The sequence below is a fragment of the Bemisia tabaci genome, chromosome 4, assembly GCF_918797505.1.
Source record: "Bemisia tabaci chromosome 4, PGI_BMITA_v3".
In the NCBI taxonomy this organism is placed as follows: domain Eukaryota; kingdom Metazoa; phylum Arthropoda; class Insecta; order Hemiptera; family Aleyrodidae; genus Bemisia; species Bemisia tabaci.
The window spans coordinates 28,215,999-28,236,754 of NC_092796.1; the positions used below are offsets into that span (position 1 = coordinate 28,215,999).

Consider the following 20,756-nt stretch of genomic DNA (forward strand, 5'->3'; position numbering starts at 1 on the left):
AGTATAATTTTAAGTACAGTTTTGTAAAACTTTAATTTTTATATTTTACTATTTCCCCTCTTTTTACTTACATCAAAATGTTTTTACGATTTTATCGGTCTTCATAGATATGAAGCGAATCTTTATGGCCATAAAACTTGACAGTTTACTGAACTTGAATACTAGTGAATAAAAGGAAAAAAGTTAAATTATTTTTAAAATTAGTTTTAACTATTATTTAATGAGAAAATTGATTAAAACTTTTCCCAATTATTTCTTGTGTTGTTCTTATTTGTAATTCCTCATCACCTGTAAATCACCTCTTATCTCCGACCTCAATTAAACATACCATATGCGTCCTGCTCGGAACTGAAGCAGGAGCTCAAGAAAATTGATAGATTATTATGTCCCATATTCTCCAGCGAATGAAAGAAGGAAGGAAAAAGTGTTTCAAGTGCAAGCTTTAGCATATTTCTGTATTCTTAAAGTTACCTCACATCTAATGATTATGGAGAGAAAGAAACTAAATAAAACAATTGCTTTAAAAGCATGCTCCTGAGTAGAGGAGTCTCTATTTTAAAAACTTTTCCACTAACAGTCTCCATGTCTTGTTTCCTCTGTTCTCTGAATAACCTCTTGGCAGGGACTGAAATAGTATGAATCACTCATTGGTTTTCCCTTTTTGAGTTTCATGACAGTTGCCAGACCCAGGAGGGGGGGTTAGGATTAAGGGACAGACTTGGCATGCAATCGCATCTGCTTATTCCAAGAAAGGCCATCAGGTTGTAGATACTTTTGAAAGCTCATCTACAATATTTAAAGGCATGGCTACATAACCCGTAAAAAACTCATTGTTATTATTAAGGTGATTCGTCAAGCTGAAGTGATGTGGTCGAACTGGCATGCGATATATCGCATCTTTGAGGTAAAAAATCTTGGCAGATTTTTAATTTTCAGCAAAAAAAGGACAATAGCCCCTGCGCATGAGCCTAAAGAATAATTCTAAACCCAAAAATCGGCAAAATTCAGAGAAATGATAGCAGAATAGTGTTTGGAATAAAATCTCACATTCGATACAGAAAAACATAGCTGAATCGAATGCGAGGTTTTTTTCCAAACACTATCCTGCTTTCATTTCTCTGAATTTTGCCGATTTTGGGGTTTAGAATGATTCTTTAGGCTCATGCGCAGGGGCTGTCGACCTTTTTTTTGCTGTAAATTCAAAATCTACCGAGATTTTTTACCTAATAGATGCGATATATCGCATGCCAGTTCGACCACTTCTTTTGAGCTTGACGATGAATCACCTTAATTTGATATTGGCATTGATAGAATAGGTAACACTCAAAATTTCTGATTTCTTTCTTTATTAAATTGTTTATAATTCTTCGTTTGTTATATTCTATATTGATCATTACTCTGTAGGTACTTATGTATGCACATACGTTCTATACGTACATAATTTGGACACTGAATTTTTTTGAAGACAATCCTCCAACTACCACTTGTTGATCTCATACTTCTTAGAACGTTTAAGGAAGCACTGAATACATATCGTCCCTAATTTTGACTATTACTCTGGTTTTATTAAATCTTGATTCTCAGAAACGCGCAGCAGTGTGCCCGCTTTTCAAATACTTGGCTCATACGTAAAAAATTGACACCTGTGATCTGGGCGTCAACATTTTCTAATTTTACCGCTCTTGTAATCGTAGAGCAGCAATAGCCAATCAGCACCGAGTTGAGCACGTGCTCGAACTTGACCAATCAGCACCGAGCCAAGCGCGCGCTTTTAAATACCGCGTAAATTCAAATTAACGCTCTGCATTTCAGTGAGCGTCTTATATACTGGTAGTTGCTCGCGAGATGATTAACAAAAGAGATTTTACATGCATTGAAGGAGGGAGGGTCATAGAGGCTTAGTATTGCAATGTTACAGATTCTTAGTTAAACTTACTTTTTCATTCATTATTAACGGGCATGTTGGATGATACAATTAGCGTGGAATTTTTGTTCAAACACACAAAAATTGTAATTTGAAAAAGAAAAAAAAATTGCATCAGTTCTTGAGTAAGTGAATAAATCGGAAAGTGATGCTTGGTATAATGTCGTGATGCTATTTAGCCCCTCGGGTTTCATCCCCTCTATTTTGCAAATCTTAAACCATATCATTTTCCTTTTCGAAAATGGACTAAGTTTTGCAATTTGGAACTATAAATTATAGCCCGGTTTATCAACAACGTATGCGCCGTTAGTTTCCACACGCACACAAGTGTTTTTCCAGAAAAGCCAGAATTTATAGTTCCAAATTGCAAAATGCAGTCCAAGTAGTGATCACAATCGCAACTCTGTAAAAGAATGAGCCCCCCCCCCCCCCCCCCCCCCATTGATTATGGATCTGAAATCCATCTGCATTGTCACTTAATTTTACAACTAATATGTAATTTTTTTTCACCGAGACAAGAACTGAATTAATTAAATTACCGAATAGTTGCTCGAAGGATTCATTACCTACCCACCCAGTGTGTCGCGTTCTAAGGAAGTAATCATAGGCTCTCAATTTTTCCTTTCTTTTCTAATACTCTGATGGAACCATACTTGGTACAATGGTTGGGTGTAAGTTTTCAAACCAGCTCTTTTTACAGATCCCCTCGTAAAATTAATACAACGGATAAAACTAAAGTAACTACAGTATAATACAATGGTTCTTTGCATTAGCTTTATCGGGATCCGATTCTTCGTCAGAACTTGGTTGGTGGCTTTCAGTTCTTGATTTAGTACTAGTACTGCTGCCATTGCTTTCATCCTTGACATCTTGCTTTGTCCGTTTGGATGCCGCAGGTCTCTTCGTAGGTAGAGTTTTCACTCTGACCTTTTGCCTTTTTTCTCTCTGCAAAGACGAAAGACGTAAGAGATTTGACGAGTTTGAATCTCTCTCCCAAAAAACGGGGAAAAAACACTCAGGTTGCTATCGCCAAGGTAGGTTAAGACTAGCATGCTGCGTATGAGCTGTTTGTATTTTTGCCTATCCATCCCAAAGAAGGCTAACTACTCAGTAACGCCTCAGCGCACCGCGTGGTTCCCCTTCATTTTAGCGCATATGCAAAAGCAATCCCTTCATGTTGTAATGCCACATCATTCTATCATAGTCACATATTTTCGTTTACCTCCATTTTGACGGAAACCACGCTTCACCTTAATTTACGGCCTCAACGCGTCAAAATAGTCGCATCATTGCTGGAATATTAAGCACAGTGTGCATTGTAAATTATTGTTTGCAAAAATTAAATCTCAAATGTGTATGCTACAATCTGACAGTTGATTAATACGTGGGTCGCAATGATTGTGATTTGATTTTTTTTTTTTTTTTATTATTATTTTTTTATATACATATATATAACACCTACATACATTTAGAACATGTTCTTTAATTATTCTGGCGGGAGAACTACCTACTTATCGCAGGGGACATTTATAAAAATTCATACGTAGAAAAGTAACTTACATTGATCTTTTTCATGACGTGCAGCAAATTGAAAAGCTTGCATACACTCAAGATAGTTCCGTTGGCTTCGCGCCAAAATAGCTCGACCAAATTATCATGCGAAATTGTGGGGATTTGTGGAACACTGTTTTCATATTTTACCTAAAAGATACAGATCAGATGAGAGGCCTGTGTATAACACTCAGGGGGTTAATATGGAACTAGTCACAGATAAAATCATCCTGATTACATTCTATATACTCGTAGCTTTAGGGTACCTTAAAAATTATATCAGTGCCACAGAGTTATAAAAGGTACATAACTCCCTTTTAGCCATTCCGAGATAAAAATGAAAACCTGTGCGTCGGCCCCATTAATTCCGATGTAAATCGGAATTTTTGAAATTCCGCATCTCTTAATTGGCGTGTTAATGGAGGAAAAAATCAGTCAAAAGAATTTAAACCTCTACATTCATGCACGCAATTTACACCAAACATATACCACCAAACATATAACCACATCTGTACACCAAACAGTCGTGTGATGGTAAGTTTCGCAACCTACTGCGCTCTCTTCCAGTTAGCGGAACTCGCCAAAACATTTGCCGGAAATTACCTACAATGTATGTCTGATAAAGTTATCGGGTACAGGAAAGTCTTCATTTTTTCAACTTACTCGAGTTTTTTTCTCTTTGACCATTCAAGGTACCTACTTTCAGTTTATTTTTATCTACAAATGTTTTCTTTGTTATGATAATCTTGGACAGGTTAAACGATTAAAATGATATAGTTATGAATTCATTATAAGCTAATACAGTAAAATGTATATTTTATATGGTTTACTGATCTCTATTTTTATTTCACTAAAATTTAAAGTTGAATCAAGGAGACCCACGAACTTGGTAGAGCCGATACAGGAGAATGAGATCCGCTTCGCTCAGGGAGTAAATCGTTTTTTTCAACCGTCTTCGAACTTTTTTCCAATCTACCTAAAAGTAAAAAAAAAAAAAAAAACCTCAAAATTAAAATTGTATTAAGCGCTATCCTCTGCTCAATTTCAGTACCGTCATGAGGGATATTTGATGGTCCAAGCTCGCCGTTTGGATTAATTTATGGAGGTTTTTCAAAAAGCAACTATTCGGCCTCCAATGACACGCTAGGAAGTATCTCCTCCCAATGAAGGCGTTTCTTATGTGTTGTCACACATCATCATATAAATATTTCAAGCGACCGCATTACTTACTGATCTACGCTGCTACAGTGTTTAATGGGTATTAAAACGATGAAATTTATTCGGCCTCCAAAGCCACGTTATAGAAAGTATCTTTCCCCAATGAAGGCGTTTCCTATGCATATTTATACTTCATCAAATGATTATCTCAAGCAACCGTAATTTTTCTCAAAGGGAAACAAAACAGCACTACTTTATCAAAATACGTTATATGCGTGCCATTTAGCTTTGTTAAGAGTAGCCTCTGAAAATATCACACGTTGATATTTTGGTGGAGTTCGCTTTCGTAAAAATAAATTTGAGCCCAACAATTGCAAATACTTGAGATAAAATGTATGTTTTTTCACGTTCACATTAATCGAGTACATGTTGCATTCATGCAACATAAAATAGTCATCAGCCCGGATTATTTTAATTATTATGATTATTTCTTTTTTATTAGTATGCTCACCTCAACAATGAAAATTCATCAACAAATAAATCACCTCAAAATACCTTTTGTTTTCCAGTCGTTTTACTGCATTTTTTCTTACTTTTCTTCTCTTTCCTTTTCGTGCCGTTCGGGCTGAAAACAACAATACAATCAGTCGTCAGCATAAAAATTGGAAACATGCCGCATCGTGAGAAACTTTCCTAACATATGTATCAAATCACATTACGTACAACTTGAAAACTCAATAAACAAACCCCCCCCCCCCTCCCCCGATGTCCCGGCAAAATTTGAATGAAGCCCTACGTCGAAAAAGAAAATAACACAGAAGGGAAAAAACAAACAACGAAAAATGCAAAACGCATACTATTTAAACTTCTTAATCAAATTAACTAAGCAGGAAGAAGGTAAAACTACAACTGTGCAAAGGCAGCAGTGACAATGCTAGGTTACAGGTCCCCTAATTCCTCCTTTCCTTATTTTTATCGGATATGCAATAGGATCTCCGCGGAATTGAAATAGTTACTCGAAGTCAACGTAAACTTTCAGCAACGATCCGGAACTGTGGGGCCAGGCCCGAACTTACGGGGGTGTGCAGGACGTGCGGCGCACACGGGCGCCAGCCTTTGGGGGGCGCCACGAAAGAAGAAGAGAGGGGAAAAAAGGGGGGGAAAGGAAAAGGGAAAAAAGGGAAGAAAGGACAAGGGGAAAAAAGGAAAAGGAAACAAGGTTGGGCAGTGGAACAAGGAAGAAGGGGGGAAATGGAAGGTAAAAGGAGGCAAGAAAAGTGAAAAGAGCATCCGCGAGAAAGGGGGGGGGGGGCATAAAAACCATAGACAAAATATAAAGAGAATTGCCGTCTAAAGGTAAATTTTCAGGACAAAAACTCCACCTGGTCCATAGACGGTCAGGCGCCCCTTGACCCTAAATTTGCGGCTGTACAGAAATACAAGAGTAGGCATGTAGTAAGGGGGCGCCATAAATCCATCGAACAGGAGCCGACATAGCATTTTAGGCCACGTCCGCCATCTTGGATTTGAGAATTTTTAAACATAGTAAAAATTCGAGTTTCCGGTCGAAAAATACCCTCAGACACTGAGTTTCAAAAAAATCCATCGAACAGGAGCCGACATAGCATTTTAGGCCACGTCCGCCATCTTGGATTTGATAATTTTCAAAAATCGACTAAAAATTCGAGTTTCCCGTCGAAAAATACCTCCTGACACCGAATTTCAGAAAAATTCATCGAACAGGGGCCGAGATAGTATTTTAAGCCATTTCGGATTTTCGAATTTTGAATTTTTTGAATTTTGACAGATTTTGATTTAAAACGCGTGATCCCCAAAATCGAAGCTCAGATTCGGATTCCTCGTAAAAAATCGATGCGATTTCATGTATCATACCCTGACACCGAATTTCAGGAGAATCCATCGAACAGGAGCCGAGATGGCATTTTAAGCCACGTCAGTCATTTCAGATTTTCGAATTTGGAAAATTTTACTTAAAACGCGTGATACCCAAAATCGAAGTTCAGATTCGGACTCCTCGTTAAAAATTGATACAATTTCATGTATTATACCCGAGCATAGCGTGAAGGAAAGAGACGTAACGTAGTCATACTGATTCGAGCATATGAATCCAACGTGGCAACATGGGTAGTGCTCAGTGGGTCAGCGGAGGAGGAAGAATAAGAATTTATCGTGAGGAATTCCTCGGGACGAAACCGAACACTAAGCGCCACCCCGTTGCCCGTTCCGTTGCGTCTCGGGCGACCGGCGCGGCGCGGCGGCGTAGTTCAAAAGGAGAATCTATACGCGTCGTTAAACCTTTTTCCTTCACGCTATTTTAACATATGATACATGAAATCTCATCAATTTTTCACGAGGAATCCGAATCTGAGCTTAGATTTTTCATATTACGCGTTTTAATCTATTTAAAATCGTAAGAGAATTTACAGAATTGTCCTTGAAAATTGATCACACAATAGTGTTTTTTTACGTCATTAAATCTCTTTCCTTCACGCTATTCTAACATATGATGCATTTAATCTCATCAATTTTTCACGAGGAATCCGAATCTGAGCTTAGATTTTCGATATTACGCGTTTTAATCTATTTAAAATCGTAGCAGAAATTACAGAATTGTCCTTGAAAATTGATCACACATTAGTGTTTTTTTACGTCATTAAACCTCTTTCCTTCACGCTATTCTAAAATTTTATGCATGAAATCGCATCAGTTTTTCACGAGGAATCCGAATCTGAGCTTAGATTTTGGATATTACGCGTTTTAATCTATTTAAAATCGCAGGAGAAATTACAGAATTGTCCTTGAAAATTGATCACACATTAGTGATTTTTTACCCCGTTTTTCTTCTACGTTCACGTAATGAAATTAGATCAACAGTTGACTCATCGACTAGTCTAGCCTAACCCCCAGAATCGGTCTAAAGGGCGAACGATTTTATCAGATAAGATGTGCGGTCCTAGTTTCCGGGCAATTGCGGTTTGATGGAAGCTGCGATGAGGAGAAACGGAAGATATGCGAAACTCGGGCGGATATTAAGTGAGAAACCAGGTAGGGGAAATGCTTTCTTCCCGAAAAGTTAGTGCTCGGGCCAACTTACATGGTCACTGGAGCATTGTATAGCAGGTTGTGGGAAACTATTTTTTTGCAGCAACAACCAATTGGATCGCATTTTGCAAAAAGGAAAGAGCATTTCAATGTTGCTGGGATTGTGCATAACTTAGGTACATTCTTTGCAAAAAGTAAACTTTGCGACGGTAATTTTCGTCTTGAATTCATAGTGTTATTGGGAGTAGAGGTGAAACTAGTTTAGATGATCGTTTATGTTTGCAAGGTTAGCGACATTGGAATGCTCTTGCGTGTGGCGCGTTTGACAAGACTCCTGGCTTGCTGAACACACGCTTTGCCAACGTCAGATCAGGCCCGCCACATCCCATCTCGGGCCCTGGTACCAGTTTTAAGGCCCGAGCCCCCAGCACAGAGGGGGTCCGGGAAATTTTTAAAATTTTATATCTACTTGAACGTATTTTTGAAGCTCCCATGACGGATATTTTCCACCAGTTTCTGCAGAATAATAACGCTTTTTTTTTTTTTTTTTTTTTATTTTTATTTTTAGCACAAAATACTTTCGGATTGTTGCATTTAAAACATTTGGAAATTTTTTTCGGGGGGAGGGGGGAGCAGATGATACTATTTTCAATACTAGGGGGGTCCAAGCCCCCCCTGGACTCCCCTCTCGTACGTCTATGGCAAGGAAGTTGAGCCATTGAAGTCGAGAATGCCCAGACTGGAGACTCTTAGCATCCGACGACGGAAGAAAGTGGCACGCAGTTACTAAAAATATCAATCCATACTAAAAATCTTGAAAACAGATATAAATCTTTAAAGAAGTAAGAAAAATTCTACAGTGCCCCAGCGTGTTTTTGAAAATTTATTCACCTTTTGCGAAATTTTTGGGGTAAATTTTTGACTTTTCCTTACGAGACAAGGGTTACTTGTGAATTCGTAGTGGTTTTTCACCAGTGGCACGGGCCCCGGAACCAGGGACCCGGTATCCCCCCCCCCCCTTGTGGCGGGCCTGCGTCGGATAGAAATTTTCTCTCTTTTGAAGAAGACAAAAAGAAAGAAAAAAGACAGAGGCTGTCACGTCTGTAATAGGATGTATTTTACTTGCCAAGACCGGATTTAAGGGGTGACCACATGGGCCGCGGCCCATGGTGGCATTTAGGTGCCGGCAAATGTTGTAATCTTCTCAAATGTAGGTAGGTATCAAGAAAAAAATCTGATCCAGAATAAAAATTACAATCGAGAAGAAGCAAAACAATCTCTAAATTACTGAGAGTTAAATTATAGTAATTTCTAATTTGTTCGTCTTTTGGCGATACAAGAGCCAGCGCCTTTCATTAGTCTTGTTGAGAGAGAAACCAAACACGCAATTTGGCCTGGAGCGGCGCGGCGCAGACAGCAATGATGACGAGGACTTGAGATGAAAAGGAGAAGCCCTCGGTCAGCATGAAACACATATTAGCGCCTACAAGACTCTACGAATACTTCACGCATTGCGTCAAACGTAGTGCGGTCAGCAGCGGTTTGCGTGAAACTCATTTTGCCTGCAAGACTGCATGAAAACTTCACGCATTGCGTCAAAAATAGTGCGGTGAGCAGCGGTCGGCGTGAAACGCATATCGCCTACAAGACTGTAGGGATACTTCACGCATTGCGCCAAACACTGTGCGGTTGGCGCGGTGGCGGAAATTAAAATCATTAAACCACATTCATGTTTATTCTTCTATAATTTTTCGTTCTCTTCTTGTAGATGAAAGGCCTCGTCCCTACAGAGATAGGTTTACGGAACTTAATTTTCGCGCAAAGTTCCGTGAACTTTTGCTACTGTTGACAGAGCTTTCACAAAAAAATATGCCCAACACGAGTAAACGCGTCTTATACACCCCTCCTCTTCCGGCACGTTAACTTGATGGTTTGTATCGATGTTTCCAAACGAATGAGAAGGGGGCGGCAAAATGCAGGCGGCCCATGTGCGGCAAGTAGGTAAATCCGGCTCTGGTACTTGTAAATATTTTCCATCCAAGTTACCAGTACCTTTTATCCGCAGTTTTACTTGATGTACATGGACATTTCAAGGAAAAGTATTCATAACCCTAAAAAAAAAACCTAGAAAAACTCACTCACCCGACGCAACCATCGGCTTGGCTCCCACTGGGGCCTGCGATGTGCGAGTTTTCCAGGTCTCCACCGGTGGCAGCTACAGTTGGCTCAGCATCTTCAATCCTGCTGGAAACTCGAGCAAGAAGACCGCTGCCCGCGTTGTTTCTGACGTGGTGATACCGTGGGGTGCCGGGCTGCGCAGATTGGCTGGACGTCGATGACGTCATCGGTGAATTGCCTGATGGTCCAACTTCCGCATTTTGCACATGGTGGAAGGAACCCTCTCGAATGTCACAAGGAGGCTGTTCTAATGTGTCAACCACAGTCCAATTCCCTGTTGGAGTTCGCTGTATTTGGTGGCCGCTCATTAACTAGCCGACAGGTGGAGTCGCCATCGTCTAAAAACACCCTAAATTGTTTCCAAATCCATTATAGTTTATCTTACACTGATGGAATCAAGAAAATTGAAAAGGTCGGCTTTCAAATGCAAGTGAAAGGGGCTGTTCCCGTCCCCCCCTACTCGTTCTTAAGTGGCTCACCTGAGTTTCTTCCGTTTTAAGGGATGATATTTCGTGCAAATCCCGTAGCAATTTATTATAGGGTACTACTTAACACACAATATTCTTGATTTACTTTTTGGGCATAATTTTGAAAAAAATTTAGGGGTGCGGGAGAGGGGCGTAAAAGGATGTCATACATGGACGTATTTATGCTAAAAGGAACTATGTGCATAGGGTCTGCGTGCAACATAGTTCCTTTTAACATAAAAACGCCCAGATATGAAAAACAATGTCGTAAGCTGAAGACGCATGTTACGGAGAAATGGGTTTAATCAATTTCCATCACTTTTCAGGATTGTTGAAGATATTTTGAAGATTTGTCCTCCCCGCCAGACGTCCTATCTGAACAACTTTGCCCCCCTGAAATTTTTGAACAATAGGGAATGAAACTTTCGATTTCCATTCGTGTAGTAAAATAGAAATTCATCATGATAAAGGAAGAATGGCAGGAGAGGGGACGGTAAAATTAATGAATGTTTTCCGTAAACGGACTGTGAGCTATTGAGTATCGTAGGTATAATTTTTAACAGACTATCCTAAGAAAGTTTTGAGAAGTTGGAGCATGTTTTCTGATGACAGATTTTTTTTTTTATTTTTATCGGGTGAAATAGCAACAATTTGATGCTGTTTTTAAGAAATGTGTACCCACTAACCTTCGTTCAATCCATCAATTTTTAGGGTCGGAAACAGGTTTTGATGAAATTATTCTATTGACGATCTTACAGCGTAAGAAATGAACTAGGAGCGTAAAAGACCAACAGCGTATTCGAGATATCGTAAGATAAAATATGTAACTGAATAACTGAAGGAAAATAACTGAACTTAGTAGCTTACTCTGAACCCGAATACTCGGCGATAACCTAACTTCGCTGGATCAACAAGAACAGCTGACGTGAGTTTGGCAACATCAGATTCAAAAGATTAGAGATTAGCCTCTAAATTTCAAGTATAATTCGTTCAAACATTTTCAAAATTTACAAGTGGGAAATTTTCTTCATATCCTTGCCAAAGTCGCCGATTGCTTGTTTCGAATGACACCGATTCTTCTTTGTCCATGAGAAGTCAATTCTAGAATGTCGTAAAAGGTATGAATTTTATGTTAAATGCAGAATGTAACCCCCTCCGTTGTTACGGATTTCACGGTGCGATTTATGTTACGCCCGTTGTTGGTCGGTGAAATTTTGTTTAAACCAAGAGTTGATCTTATCAAACAAGATACCTGTTGCAACATCATGCAAAAATAATACTAGGATAAAATATCGAGCCCTCTATGAACATTTTATCGCTGCGAGTAATTATAAACTAATTGATTTTTTTTTACGATACTGTACGATTGATTGAAAACCAATTAATAAACATTGTGTCAAATAAGTTCTTATGTTTTTTAGATTTTCATTTTAGTCATTCAATGGCTATCATTATTTTTTCAAGAATTTCGAGGAAAATTTTCTTCATCATGAAAAATTTAATTCATGAAAAATAAATAATATTATTGTCACCCTAGATTTGACGTGCTTGTCGGATACTCATAATTGTTACATTATAAAGAAATAGAGGATATGGATTCTACGCAAAAAGCTACGCAGGATTGATATGGCTTTTAGTCTATTTGCTCCAAGTTACTTTAGAACCCCATTTCCCTCTAAGAAACCGTGTATTTTTGGAGGGAGATAGGCGCAAATAGGCCTGCATCTTATCATTTCTTCGTAACTTTTCGCATAAAATCCAAATCTGAAATCAAAACGTACCCTTGCTTTTTGAAATTTTCGACTTGTGGCCCTCCAAAGCCCCAAAATTTTCGGGGTGTCGTGGCCACCTTAATTTTGGATCAACAGGGGTCTTGTGGCACATCAATAAAAAGGTACTGACCTCTTCTCTCAGGAGACTTTTAGATTTTGAAAATCGGATAATTTTAACGCCTACAATGTCGAATTGAAATTTGCCGGAAAAAATGCCCCAAAATGCCCTGTAACTCCAAAAAATGGGGGCTTAGGGCAAAAGTGCATGGAAAAAAAGTTCTTATTTTTGGGCATAAAATTTAAATTCAGAGTAAAAACATACCCTCTCTATTTGAAATACGCGAGAGACCGGGGGCACCGACTTAACACCGCCCATGGGTTTTTGGGGGCAGAAAATATTTTCATTGAGTTCTTTGGGGATGATTTTCTCCTTTGAGTTTTCTTCCCAAAGCTCAATTTCGGCCATTTCCGAGAAAAAGATAGCGGAACGGTGCTCTGGAGCACCTGGTAGATTCAAGCAAGTTTTGGAATTTCGCCCCCTGTTTTTTTAAAAAATTCATTCGTTGGATTTGTTCTTTACGCAGAAAACCTGAAGTTCGGGATTTTGAAGATGAGAGGAGCGGACTTGGAAGCCTGCTCATGTCCTTTCTCCTTCATTGGCTGAGTATGGGGAAGAATTTACAGCCCGATGCACCCCGCCCGAATCAGTCTCAACCAACTCAAGTCAGTATTTCTGCCTCTTATATTTTGAACTCCATTTTAGTTATGACGTAAGAGAGAGAGACAGAAAAAATCCTCATTCTCACTTTTGGGAGTCGTTCAATTACAAAGCAAGCAGTGGCGTGGCGTGCATTGCGATGTATTGATTGTTATGCCATTTAAACCTATGGTAAAGAATCGATTATTAAGCTGTTCGCTGCGAACACCCTGTTCATCGATTCTTTTCCATAGGTTTAAATGACAGATCAATCGATATATCGCAAAGCATGCCACGCCACTGGTGGTTGCGTCCTTTTCTCAGCCGGCGTCGATATGTATTTTTCTTGTACCGAAGTTTCAAAAATCAAAGCCTAAAAGCAGCAGCTGTACTTCCGTGCTAAGGAAAAACGCCGTATGAACCTTCAGGCGTTGCCAAATTTCCTTTGATAAAACACGAATTCACTTGTAAATTTATGAATATTTTTCTTTAATTTTTTGTATTATTTTGTTTGCAATTTCACCTAAAGTTCCTGAAAATTTCAAGGAGAAAGATTCATTAGTTTCTTTTAAAATGAACGATTCATCGAAGGAAATTTGGCAACTCTCGAATGTTCATACGGCGTTCTTCCTCCGCACGGCAGTATAATAAAGGAAACATCTTGCTCAGATCAGAGGCACTCAAAGCCACCCATAGATCCTAGTAAGAAATAAATCTCTGTCGCATATTTGATCCAACGATGGCAACCATGGTATTATCCATAGTATTTTCTTTCGAGAGGAGTTAGAACTTTATTTACTGTGTATTGGTACATACGTACGTTTTTAGGAAGCATACTTAAATTAAGCATTACATAAGGAGATGTGATTACCATCCCCCCCCCCCCCTTCAAAAGTGCTTAGCGCATTTTTCGGTCCTGTCTAATCGACGTCGCGTCGGTGTGCCTGAATCACTAGTCCCCGCAAGCACTGCTTAAAATTTAATTTAAAAGGTCAGTAATACCTAAAGTAAGGGGAAATTGGTAGCCGAAGGGGGGGGGGGGGGGCGTTGGAGCAGCGCACAATGGATGGCTAGCTTATGCACGATTGAGCACAGGTGAGAATTTCATGAGCCGCTGCGCCGCCGCGCACTATGGGCCAGAACTCAAGAATAGGAAGAAATAAGTCGGATAATGACTGAAAAATCACGAAAGTTTCGTTTCGAATGTGAGTCTCTAATTTCGAATTTGATGTCAAATTGTCAAGATTTTAACACCCTGACCTATAAGTTGTGGGCAAGTTAATGGCACGCTGCGACGCGGCGCGGCGCGGCGCACTGCCAGCTCGAAACGCACATTAGCACCTACAAACCTATAGGGATACTTCAAGCATTACGCAATGCGTGGAGTAGCCCTTTAGGTTTGTAGGCGTCAGTGCGCGTTTTGCGCTGGCAGCACGCCGCGCTGCGGCTCTCCGGGTGGGTGGTGAACGATTTCTTGCGGGGAGAGGTCCCTGGCGGAGAAAATCGTATTTCGTGTAATTTATTTTTTTTTTTAAATTTTCGACTTTTAAAATTGCACACTGGTGGTGTGAAGTAATTAGTGAACTCTCAACGCTGGATTAAGTGTAATAATGAAAGGTGGGTTGTGCGCCATGCGCGCTGCGGACGGCGCGGTGCAGGGCGGGGGCGGCTCATAAAATTCTGCCCTGTGCTCTGTCGGCTCATGCAACATTAATTACGCGCGCTTCGATGGGAACTTCCTATTCATTGTTCATTGGAAGACGTAGATACTTAGGAAAAACTTTGCTCGAAGGCTCAACAAATCTAAAATGGCAGGATCAGAACTAATCGACTTGACTTAAACTGGTCTTTTAAAACTCATTTTTCAGGATGGACCCTCACCAACAAGAGCACCTGGCGGCTCGGCTGTGGACAAAAGTGATACCTGTGGCGGTGAGTTGATCTTTCATGCACAAAAAGTAAAACCTAGCTATGTGGTCATTATGACCACATGCGGGAATCCTCGTGTAACCTTAACCCCCAAATCAATTATATCTATGATATACTTAATTTTTGAAGCGGCGAAGCAGAGCACAAATAAGAAATTATCTGTGTAGGTACAATTTTTGGAATCATTTGCTAGCAAATATGTGGCCGTGTTGAATCTTTTGACTCTCGTCTGGCTTCCTCTCATCCTCAGCAGAGGCCAGTCGACTTGGCGTTACACGTGGTTCCTTCATTCAGGGGTGCAGAGACTTCCTCAGTCTACGCAGTTTTGAGCAACCAGAGATTCAGCCAACGCACTATGCAGTGGCGTAGCGTGCTTTGCGATAAATTCATTGATCTGCCATTTAAACCTATGGAAAAAGATCGATAAACAGGGTGTTTCTCAACAAACACCTTATGCGTAGTAGTTTAGAAATACCTACGTCCATTTGTTTTCAGGCCCAGGGAGTTCCTCTAAATCTAAAGGCGCATATTCTTCCTCCACCTCAAACCCCGAATACGAACAAGTCAAATCTCGAATCAAAACTTTCAGGACCCAACTTTTCAAACGCAATTCGCACCAGGAGCTCCTCGCTAAAAGAAAGGATCTCAAAGCACAAAGCGTTCCGCAGAATGAGTCGCCTGACGTTCAAGGAACCGGGAGAGGCGTCAGTGCGTCCCGACGTCCAGGTGACCGAGCTCCCATCTCCGAAGGTGCTCGTCTTAGACGTGAACGGTGTGACGTGAGGGCAGCGGCCAAAACGCTCCCACCCGTTGTCCGGCACCACACGGCCGCCGCGGCCGTCTCTCAGTTCCGCGTCATCGACGAAGCAAGGAACAATCTGCGCCACAAGAAGTCGCGATTGACGGCAGGGCATAACGGGTCCACCTGGAGGGGCCATCAGAAGCCCTCCGATGATGACCGCAGCGGTGGATCTCACAATGCGGTATTCGGGTACATGACCTTCGAGGAGCACGACGGGTCCATGTTCCGAGACGACGATTTTGCCGCTGTATCACCGGACTGCGGGTCATACGATCAACTACCCTTTCACACGGTGCCGGTGCCTTTTGACCAAAGTCACAGGTCGACGAGGCAACCTCCTCAAGGTCAGGTCCAGGTGGACGCTTTCCATAGGTCACCACGACCCCCCGAGCTGCATGGCAGCACGGACCAGTTATTTCCCCACATTCCTCATCGATCGCCCGATGAGCGAGGATCTGGCAATCGTGAACGACTGGCGGGAGAATGTAATGCTGGCCAAACACCGGGTACTGGACGCGTAGCTGGTCCATCGTTGACGAGGGAAGGTGTGCGCCATGATCAGGAAAAAGCCGAGGAACGAACTGCTGATCAGCAAGCCGCCTCTTGTGAACAAGGTATTCAGCCGTGCCAAGGAAGAACGCCGTATGAACATTCGAGAGTTGTCATACTCCCTCTGAAGAAATGTTTATTTTGGAGGAAAGTTTGGAATATTTTTCCCTGAAATTTTTGGAATGTTTAGGCCATATTCTAAAAAAAATTATCTGTAAAATTTAGAGACGAATATTCACGAACTTTCCTGAAAATTAGTGATTTGTCACGGAAAGTTTGGCAACGCCTGAAGGCTCATACGGCGTTTTTCATTGGCACGGCAGTATTCTGCCTTGCTGCGTGAAAATGTCACATGAACATTCGAATGTTGCCAAATTTCCTCTCAGAGGATGTTTTTTTTTTGCAGAAAGTTATGAATATTCTGCTCCCTTGCAATTTTCAGACTTTTTAGATCGAATTACGAACGAAATTTTCTGAGATTTAGGCAGAGAAATATTGACAAATTTTCCTGAGAATTCGTGATTTGTCGAAGTAAATTGGGCAACGCCTGATGACAGCGTTCTCTCTTTGCACGGCAGTATTCTGCAATTTTATTAGTATCGTTTTGGAAGTCAAAATAGTCTTATTACGAGTTTTTTCGTCGTAGCTAACTTTTCTACTCATGCGTTAAAGTCTCATAATCAGCGTGAAAGACACCGAGCTACTTTTCATTGTTATGGATTAGTGAGAGCTTTTTTGCTTCTTAATTGTGACCAGATTTTTGATTCCAGAAGGGAATCTCCGAAACTTTGAATTTTGCGAGAAAAACAATTGCGGGAAGCGCCTGCAAAACTGTAGTTATACTTCAAGCATCGCACTGTCTCCCTGATTCTGACAAGTAGTCTCGCTCTCGACTCTTGACTCGCGAATCCCACCAAGTTTCGAGGTTCGTGCACCATTTGGACATACGTCAAGCAGCGCGCGTTCACAACTGCGGAAAGCGTGCTCAAAAATGGATCTCATTTTGATTTAAATATAATACATTTTATATCATCTTTCATTTAAGGTCGTATCCTTCGCAATTTTCCCACTGCCTCCACAGCTACCGAACGACCTATCGGTCGTCGGTTCTTGAGAGTTCTGCACCCCTGAAATGATATCGTGACTGTCCTGAAACAATATTATTGGCGTGATTGGTAAATTCCTCAAATATTCAATTAAAACCGTGATATTCATGAGGTACTAATTACTGACATCAGGGATTTTTTTTTTTTGCTATTTCTTTTTATTCCTTTCTTTTTACTAAATTTTATCGAGTTTTCCATTTTTTTCGCTTCGTCCTCTTATCTTTTCCTCGTAATTATCAATTTCAGGAAATCCTCAATCACCTGAGGATAATCGACCTACGATTGGAGGAATCAAGCTGCCAACCGTGGCTTACATTAAGAAATGGCTCCGGGAACATGGCGATGAAGTAGTATCTTCAGACTCCTCCAGTGCAAAGTCGTGGATATCAACTACTACCGAGTTCACATCGAGTGAGCATGACGACTTACAAAAAAGCGAAGAGGGTAATCATACGTGGTCCTTGGACTCTAAAATGGGCGAACTAGAAGAAATGATTGCGAGAGTCGCGGCTGATCATAAATTTTTTGGAATAGATACTGAATCTAACCCAAAATCACCGCCAGGAGAAAATGTAGCATCCGATTCCAGAAAGTCGACCTCTGTTCCTGAGCACCCGGGAAACGCTAGTAGAGAAAAACTTGGAGAGCTACGCCAAGCCATAGAAGGGCGGAAATCGGTGGAGAGTCGTCTGTCCGATGTTCGGGACCAACTGCAAAGTTTAGGGAGCTCAGCGTCTGACGAGGACCCCCGCTTGGATGGAAACCAACCGTTACCAAACTCCAAAGCCTCACAGAAAACGAGTGAGTCGTCCCCACGTTCAGGTGACTTGCGCCTCACAGAGAGAAAGGAAGACAGCCAATCAGGAGGCCGGATACACCAGGTCATCATCAATGACCGCACCTTAGCGGATGGTACCTATGCAACGGATGATGATTCGGCGGAATCTTCAAAACAACAAGAGGTATTATTTGGAATTTTAGAACAGCTCAAGGAAACGAAAGAGGTTTTAGACGAGTTCGAGCAAAATTTAAAGTCAAAATCAGAGAGAACCGAGAGAGATTTCCCGAAAGACGTTCAAACACGTCAGGTGATAGCTCTGATTGAGGACGAAGGTGATGTGAAAGGCATGCGAGGCCAAATTAGAATAACGTCCTATTCAAATCCTGATCTAACAGAAGGGGAATCTCCGGAATTTAGTAGGCAGAACAACTCATTAGGAAATGAATATTTTGAGGGCAACGGAGCTTTACCTGCTATAGAGAATCCTACTATTGTACAACTGAAAGAGCAACTTGGAATGCAATGCAGCCAACACAACATGCCTCCTTCATTACACAATTTTGCAACCATGGAAAGAGCGCCGATGACGTCCGATAGAAAGGATCGAAATGTAAGACATGAGTCTGTCCCAACTCCACGAGCAGCTGAGAAAACAGAGCATCGCCGAAAATCCTTGCCAACTGGCATCATGAGATCTTTAGCAAAAGGTATATTGCAATCTATATTAGCATCTCAGCCGCTCACGCGGTTTGGCGTACAAGAATCGTCTGTTGATGTTGGAGAAACACTACCACAAAGCCAAGACGGGAAACGTGAAAGTGAAGGAAACTTACCTCCAGATAGTCCAGAGATCCCTGCAGTTGATGGAGGATGTATTAAGCGTAGGATGGATGTTGCAGAGACGCTTGCAGGTATTAATGAAGAATATCAGCAACTTCTGAATTTGGCAAATATTTCTCCGAAAGACCAAGACGATAGAGCACCAACTCAACAGAAATCCTCTATCCTGGATGATGATGTGTTTTATTACGATTCCATTGACATGATTGACACCGCAAAACAACCCAAAGAAAACACTGGATCTTCATTGCCTAACAATGAAGGTCCCAAATCCGGTAGTCTACAGCATTCTCATGACCTATCGTCGCATTCATCGACGCGAGGGAGAAGATTCCTACTCCAACAAATGCCTTTTTACTCAGAGGAACCCTCTTTGAATGTTTCACGTGTAATTAGTGACAGCAATAAGGCAAGGAGATCATTATTCCAACCGAGGCCATTTTATTTACAAGACTCGTCCCCAGTGAATACAGATGGAAACCTGTCTCACGAAATGTCTAAATCGTTGGGAAAGAGTAGTTCATCTAAAGGAAGGATTTCAGGTCCGCACAGTAGACCAGCACCGTTCAATTTTCAAGACGGGACATTCATTCACACAGATGTGAATGATGTGGTGAATTCGCGGGCCAACATCAGTATGAATGGAGTCGGTCCCATAGTGGTGCCTCAAAGTGCTTTTCAAAATTTGCCATCTCATTTTGCAAGGGAGTCATACTACGAACCTCGCAGAGCGGACCATTTCATAAGGCTCCCACAAGCCGGACCGAACAGGGTTGAGAATGTGACTTTCGACTCGCCACAATCTTTATGGCAACAATACACGAGTGATGAGAGAGAAGCCCAAAATTTCCGGACAATGAGCGAATCGGAGCGTAGGAGGATGGAGAGAATGTTGGCGCCGAATCCGACCAATTGCAAAGATTACCAGTTGACCTGTCGCTGGGAGCGAGTCCGTCAGCCAGGTCCAGAGCCACGTGAACTGGATATATATCGAACCCCTTTCAGAGACCCGAGTCCACAATCGATGCCCAATAGAGTCCTTTTCCCTTCACATTCGGGCCACGTAGGAGGGACGTTCCCTCAAAGGTTCGGAATTGACACGAGGGAGATCCACTCTGCGTACATTCCTCGTGTTGGACAACCGGTACAGCATATCCCCCTGCAATCACGCACTGCCCCACCGCGTATAGGAATGGAGGACCAGATGGAGCCAGAGTTCGTAGCCCCACAATTGAGGAGATGGCAGGTGCAACCAGAGCTCCGGGAAACTCTCGACGAGCAGGCATATGCGCGGGCACGAGAAGAGAGAAGACTTGCAAGAATAGAAAATTGCAAGAAAGCATGCGAAGATTGGTCTCTCGGCTCTTCGTTGACGGAAGAGAGTTTCAGTGGCATGCCATCACCACCGTCTGGTACTTATGTGGTTGCTCCCAATGAAACATCACCGTATTCAGCTCAAAGTGGTACATACTACGAAGATACACCGTCCGTATATGGTTTCGATACCTTCATACCGAGCAGCCATTCAACGTCTCTCGTTCGGCCCAGATATCAACAATATGACTCGACCACGACCCACGAAAGTACTGGACTTAATAATGGCATGCAAGACCGTTTTCCTCCTAATCGTACGATCGATTTAGAACCAAAACCGATTTCATCTAAAGTTTCTTCGAGGGCATATCTTTCATGCCCTCACATACCTTCAATTCATCAGCCTATAGCTGTAGCGCATGATCTAAACGCAGTCGCATTGTCCAAGACGCTCGGTATTCACCCCAATGTAACAGGTAGCGAATATTTTTTGCTGAAAGGGGAGGCATAGGACGTAATCAAAACCAACCAGGAATTAATGCTCCTGCGGTCATGAAAGAATGTCTCTCTTCAGGTGCTGTCATTGGATTTGCCAGAGACAACGATGCATTTTTTTCTAACCGAA

The 20,756-nt window shown here is 41.5% G+C and overlaps 2 protein-coding genes across 3 annotated transcripts; one reads left to right on the forward strand and one right to left on the reverse strand.

Annotated features, from left to right (window-relative positions):
* Positions 1–2,342: 2,342 nt before the first annotated feature.
* On the reverse strand, positions 2,343–11,346 carry LOC109035601 (uncharacterized). 2 transcript variants are annotated; one of them, XM_019049313.2, is made up of 6 exons: positions 11,209–11,346; positions 9,839–10,223; positions 5,189–5,258; positions 4,362–4,451; positions 3,485–3,625; positions 2,343–2,869 (listed from the first exon to the last, which is right to left on the reverse strand). In XM_019049313.2, the coding sequence occupies exons 2-6, from the start codon at positions 10,180–10,182 to the stop codon at positions 2,666–2,668; spliced, it is 849 nt and encodes a 282-aa protein (XP_018904858.2). In that variant the 5' UTR covers positions 10,183–10,223; positions 11,209–11,346; the 3' UTR covers positions 2,343–2,665. The 2 variants fall into 2 exon arrangements, with proteins under 2 accessions (XP_018904858.2, XP_018904850.2); XM_019049305.2 differs by lacking the exon at positions 11,209–11,346 and adding an exon at positions 11,028–11,166.
* LOC109035552 (uncharacterized) lies at positions 11,052–20,655 on the forward strand. The gene is made up of 5 exons (XM_019049228.2): positions 11,052–11,459; positions 12,698–12,836; positions 14,679–14,742; positions 15,235–16,155; positions 17,443–20,655. Exons 2-5 carry the CDS (start codon positions 12,753–12,755, stop codon positions 20,640–20,642), a joined length of 4,269 nt encoding a protein of 1,422 aa, XP_018904773.2. The 5' UTR covers positions 11,052–11,459; positions 12,698–12,752; the 3' UTR covers positions 20,643–20,655.
* Positions 20,656–20,756: the final 101 nt, after the last annotated feature.